This window comes from Gossypium raimondii, chromosome 2 (genome assembly GCF_025698545.1).
Source record: "Gossypium raimondii isolate GPD5lz chromosome 2, ASM2569854v1, whole genome shotgun sequence".
Classification (NCBI taxonomy): Eukaryota; Viridiplantae; Streptophyta; class Magnoliopsida; order Malvales; family Malvaceae; genus Gossypium; species Gossypium raimondii.
In genome coordinates this window covers 38,528,579-38,534,578 of record NC_068566.1, presented here as the reverse complement: position 1 = coordinate 38,534,578, position 6,000 = coordinate 38,528,579, and the positions used below count along the sequence as shown (strand labels likewise).

Sequence of the window (6,000 nt, the reverse complement as noted above, 5' to 3'; positions counted from 1 at the left end):
TTTTGTCTTGGCTCTGGTGTATGTCAAATGGATGTTGTTGCGTGGTGTTTTCTCGACCACTTGTGGAGTCGAAACTTACGCATGACTCACTCTCATGGTTGTTTCATCCGATGAGGTTACCTTCCTCCCTGGATTCCACCTCTTTGATTTGCCTTCCTGGATGTTTTTGATCTGTTTTATAGCTATTATCTTTTGAACCTTTGGTCTTTTGTTCGGACCTATCTTTTGTAACCACTGTTGTTTGTCAGCTTTTAATGACATTGATATGTTTTCCGACCAAAAAAATTTAACATAAGTAAGGGACATCTGACGATTCAAAAATGAAACCAAACAATGAGCAATTTGTGCTTCTAGAACATTCATCTCTTCCTCATTGTCCTAACTTGGTTTTCAAATTCTGACAAAAATACCCAAAACTATACACCCAATCAATGTAAATCCAACACCTGACACATTGCATGGACAACACCTGCATCAATCCAATTCCTTTACGGGAAGGTGCCAAAAAACAAAAATAAAAAATTGCCCCCAAAACTAACTTTGTCTCTTCTTCACATTTTTGTTAAAGCCAAGCATCTTCCACCCCTTGCCTTTCTAAACGCAAACCTCTGCAATCTCCCCCTCTATACATATCCATATATACATGTATTTATACATTTATGTCTGTTGATAGTCCTTTATATTATTAATGGAGATGGGCGAAAAGATGAATAAGGAGGCATTAGTGGTTTGTAGTGATAAGAGTACGGGTATTGGGATAACCGTGTGGGACTTGGAAACTGGGGAACAACTCCTTCATATCCCCACCTGTGCTGCCGCTCCTCATGGGCTGTTTTGTTTGAGAAACCAGTTCATTGTAGCTTCTCAAAGCAACAGGCATGGCTCTTTTGGTGGTGGGTCTATCTTTATTTGGCCATTGAACAAGGTACTAAGCTGATCTCAAACTTTGTCTTTGGAAATGGCATCATACAGTTATTTGAGATATGGAGGATTTATTTTTCTACAATTGATAGATTTTGATTCTTCATTTATGCCTTTATGTGTGAGTACGCGTGACATGCAAACTTCACTCGTGCTCACAGTGACTGCTCTATTTTCCTGTTTTTAATCCCAAATCCCAAGTTAAATTGACCTTTCCTTTGTTTTGCCTGATCGTTGAATTTAACCCCCCCTTTCCTGCTTTTCCTAATAGAAACATAAAATGGAATTTGACATTGTTTCTAGTATTGCAATTCATGTATACATACATAAGTCCGTGTTAGAAATTTGATGAAAGCAACTGATATTCTGTAGATCAATGTTGCTCCGGTTTTTCATTTCGCTTGAAGTATACATCTCCCTGTCCATACTTGTATGTGACACATTTTTAGCCATGAGTATGGGGAGACCATTCATGTGCTTGGAAAAAAGATTAAAAATTGAATATGTCCATGTCGGCTACGTACCCGAGTCTGAGTAGCTGTAGATTGCCGGTAAATAGCTAGACAGCTAATTTATTAAACCATTAGTGATTAAAGGGCTTTGTTCTGCTCAGTCTGTATCATTTCTGAATGTCCCTTAAATATCCCCGTGCATAAGCTGTTGTATATCTTCAAAAAAATGCTAAAAGAACTAGTACTAGAATCAAACTCTGTTATACCATAAGAAACTTCTTCTTACATCCTTTTTATCCCCTCTTATCTCCAGCCTCAGTCACCATTGCGGAGCTACACATTGGAGGCAATGGGCCCCATTTCTTGCACAAAAGATGGCTTATATATTGCGGGTGGAGCTCCTTCCGGGAATGCTTATCTTTGGGAGGTAAGTAACCATTCTCATCTGTCCTCTTTGTCCACAAGGGCGAATCAGTGAAGAACCAATCCTCCATTTCATCTGATGAATACAACTCATGGAACTTTTATTTCAGTAGCTATAGTGCCTTGAACAAACATAGTCATCGTCTAGACCACCTGCAAATGCTGTTGGTTGTTTGTATGTATCGATCAATTCTTTAATTTCAGTGCTAAAACCTAAAAGCTATAGTGTCAAGGCAAATGAAAGCACTATCTCAGCACTTTTATGACATGATGAAATTGATCAGGTTACTAGTGGAAGATTGCTGAGAACATGGCATGCTCATCATAAATCACTGAAGTGTATGGTCTTCTCTGATGATGATTCACTTCTTATTTTTGGTTGTACCGATGGAATCATCTCTGTTTGGTCTATGATTAGGTAAAATTTTATGCTTTTTGCCTGCTGGCTGATGGCTCCAGTAAATAATTTTAACATTTGATGCCTCAATCTAACCAATTTGATTGAAGTTTGGTAGATGTGGAAGATTCTGGAAGCTCACCTTCATTGCTCTATTACTCATCAGAACATAGATCTTCCATAACTGGGTTAGTAACTATGTCCGCAGGTGCACGTTCCATTTTTATATCAAGCTCTCTCGATGGAACATGCAAGGTTAGTCAACATGACATTACTATTCAAGAATCGATTTATTTTTTCTGCTGCATTGCAACTTTTTTTATTAGAGGATGATAAAATCTGTATTAGCAGGTTTGGGAACTAGTTTCTGGAAGGCATTTACAAACATTAGTTTATCCAATGTCAGTGACAGCCATCGCTCTTCATCCGCTAGAGCGGCTCCTTTTTTCTGGTAGTGTAGATGGAAATATATTTGTTAATGTGCTTGACATTGGAGCAGTTGAGGATTGTTTCATTACTACGGAAGATCAAGCATTTGTGCTAAAAGTACACAAGTAATGTGTAATGTATGGTGCTTGAAATTTCTTAAATTCTCCAGGATAGTTAAAATTTTGTTGAAGGCTTCTGTTGACATGGCATTAGAGTTGTTCTTGTAGTAATACTCACCGCATTTTACCTATGTAAATATAAATTCTATGGAGAGACTTAAATAATGGAATCTTATTTGCAGTGAATCTATAACTGCATTGACTTTTAGTGGATTTCATCTGATATCTGCATCAGAGGATTTTACATTCTGCCTATGGGATACAATTAACCGGGTGGTCCTTAGAAGATTCAACAATAGAAAAGGTAAATGTTAAACATTTCATTTCTTTTTCTCCTTCTGCCTTTTGAAGAAGTGGTATCTTTCAACCATATTTTCCTGCTACTTCATTTTAGCACCAGTTATATGTCGGTTTCAATTGTCAAACAGGTGCAGTGACTAATATGGTTGTGATTAAGCAGTCCTCATTGTTTCCCATCTCAAACCATCAAAGAGTTACTCATCAATTCCAGGTGTCTTTGCTCCAAAAGTATCCTCAGCCTTCCAACCCGGGGAAGGGGATGGCTACATTCCTTTCTTTTCCAGCTTCCCACAGCAAGCCACCTCCCACTCATTTCCTTGGAAACAATTTGCTAGACCATTTAATATCAGGTTCAGAGGTCTCTCTCTCTCTCTCTCTCTCTCTCTCTCTCTCTCTCTCTCTCTCTTTTTGGCACATAAAGATACTTGGGGGATCATTATTCATTCCCTTATATCCATCTTCAAATATGTGCCGCACATAGGTGTCAAATACAGGTTTTAAAAAAAAACGTTTGGGTAACATAGGTGACAAGTGTTGTTGCTTGTTAAAAGTAGTGAAAAACATGGTTTGTGGTAGATTTGATGATATTCACACTACAGTTGCCAGTCTTGCTTTATATGGGTGTATGGGATCCAAAGCTCATTTTTTTCCAAGTTTTTCTAGATGCTTAGAAGATCGTACCCTCATATCTATGTCCAAGTGTGTGTCGGACACAAGTAATATAGGGAAAAATAGTTCGGGTAACATAGGTGACATTACAAGAGTGGTTAGCTGTCAAAACTACTGATTTGATGGTCCATGTCATGTTATATCCGTGATTTGATCTGATGATGACTAAGGATAGATTATGTGTGTTTTGGTTTTTCATGGGCAGCAAGAAGAACAAACACCTGCTATGCTGCAAACGAAATTGGAGAAAAACATAGACGATCGACTATGGGTAACAAGCATGACAAAGCATGTAATGGAGATAAGCAAGCATTTGCAATGTCGTTTGCTGGATATGATGCAGTGCCGGTTGCTATGCAACCCGTATGAACCAGATTCATCCCCAAAGAAAAAAAGACACAAAATCCAGTCTCAAAATCAAACTCCTACGGAGCAATCTCAGTAATTTCAAATTTTGTGATTATCAAATGGAGATGTATCCCTTCCCCCTTTAAAACCATCTTTTTACTGTACTTTTTTTAATCAAATTTTGCCATGGATTAAGTATCAATAGTAACCCCCATTTTCCTGGTGCAAACAGCATCGGAAAGAAAGTCTCTCATTTCATATATTTTCTTCTTCAGATAATCCCTCACTTGAAACCTTAGCTTAATCCTTAAAAAACCATGAGAAATTCCACTTTATAGACCCTTATAAGCTTAGTTTGAGCCTTAGAGAGCTAAGATTTGAGGAAGAAAATGCAAAGAAAGTTAAGAAAGCATGAAAAAGATTAAGGAAGAAAATTTGGGTTCATATTATATTTTATGTCTCATTTTAGTATGAAATTATTGTGTTTATGTATATATTTGAAAAAGAAAGAGTTTTAAAAAATTGGAAAAATAAAAAAAGGGGAGATTAGTAAGTAGTGATAATTTTGAGCTTCATAAATTATGTGCACTCTTGAATTCCTTTTTTCTGTAAAATATTTATGTTTGTGTATTTTTTGAAAATGTCTAATTGATACGGGGTTGCGCGCGGACCAAGATCGAGTTGTCAAGTCACGGGAAACTCCTACGAAAACCCTAAACAATCAGATCTGAAACGAAACAGAAAATTAAAAGATTAGAACTTTGAATTTCAGATCTCAAATAAAATCCCAAAACAAAGAAAGAATCAAATTGAGAATAGAAATAAGTGTTAATAAGGGTTCTTGAAACCTTAAAGGAGATTGCGATTCTGCCCAATTGAACACCAAGATAGTTTTCCCCAAATTTCGGCAATCTAATTTCACCCCAAAAGAGTAAGGATGAATCGACAAGAACCCTAGAAATTGGGGATTTTTGGCTGATTCTTTAAGATAGAAAAAAAAGGCTGGAAACACAATAAGAACAGCAAATAAATTAGATAAAGATTCGGCACAAGCAGAAATAAAGAAAGAATTGATAGCAAGAAATTAAAAGATAAGTCCTGAGAAGCCTTGAAATCCCGAAAGATCTAACAACTCCCTTCAAACGACTCTAATCTCCCCTCCAAAGAATATCAATGGCAAGAAAAAGGCTGAAGATGGCTCCCACAATCAAAAGATTGTTAAAACAACTTCTAAAGAAAACCCAGGAGAGAATCCTTGGAGAAAAACTCAAAGAGAATTCTGCAGTTAAACAAATCTGAAATTTTTGATATAATTGAGAAGTTTCTAACACGGTGGCTGGTCAAGCCTTTATATAGGCTTTTCAAATATTTTCCTAATCTAATTAGAAAACTAAAACTAAACAAACTCCTAATTATTTTAATTTTAAATGGAAATTCGGCCAAGGGCTTTTAATTGGGCCTCTTGGACTAAATATTTACATGAAAATTTAAACTAAGTATTTAAAAATAATAAAACTTTACAAATTGGGTCACTTTGACAATTTGGCCTGATTTTCAAGTAAGCATGGTTTGTCTTCTTGTTTGGGCTTAGGTTGGGCCTTTGAGACTCGTATCATTCCCCCTTCCTCAAAAAGATTCGTCCTCGAATCTGAAAAATCAAATGGACTTGACTTTCCTCGATCGAATGGGACTAATGGCAATTGAATCCACTGAAAAGAATAGCCATGAGTTAGTAAATAGCAACGCAAACAAACTTGTAGCCCAATCATAAGCATAACAAAACAAGTATAACGCATGCGAATTGACAGATTCAGATTACCATGCAAACAAGCTAATTTACTCGCCAATGCCTCGTCAAATATTCGAAACAAAGATGGACATGTTTTAAGGCATTCAGTCGTCTCAAATTGTTTCCACAAACCATGAATAAATTGCGAGTAAT

The 6,000-nt window shown here is 36.7% G+C and overlaps 1 protein-coding gene across 2 annotated transcripts; it reads left to right on the top strand.

The window, feature by feature from the left end:
- The first annotated feature begins 355 nt into the window (after positions 1–355).
- On the top strand, positions 356–4,260 carry LOC105788671 (protein ROOT INITIATION DEFECTIVE 3). Of its 2 annotated transcripts, none has more exons than XM_012615658.2 (8): positions 356–925; positions 1,687–1,800; positions 2,081–2,214; positions 2,304–2,448; positions 2,545–2,747; positions 2,924–3,045; positions 3,170–3,391; positions 3,916–4,260. In XM_012615658.2, the coding sequence occupies exons 1-8, from the start codon at positions 689–691 to the stop codon at positions 4,077–4,079; spliced, it is 1,341 nt and encodes a 446-aa protein (XP_012471112.1). In that variant the 5' UTR covers positions 356–688; the 3' UTR covers positions 4,080–4,260. The 2 variants fall into 2 exon arrangements, with proteins under 2 accessions (XP_012471112.1, XP_012471111.1); XM_012615657.2 differs by having other exon boundaries at positions 363–925; positions 3,170–3,399.
- Positions 4,261–6,000: the final 1,740 nt, after the last annotated feature.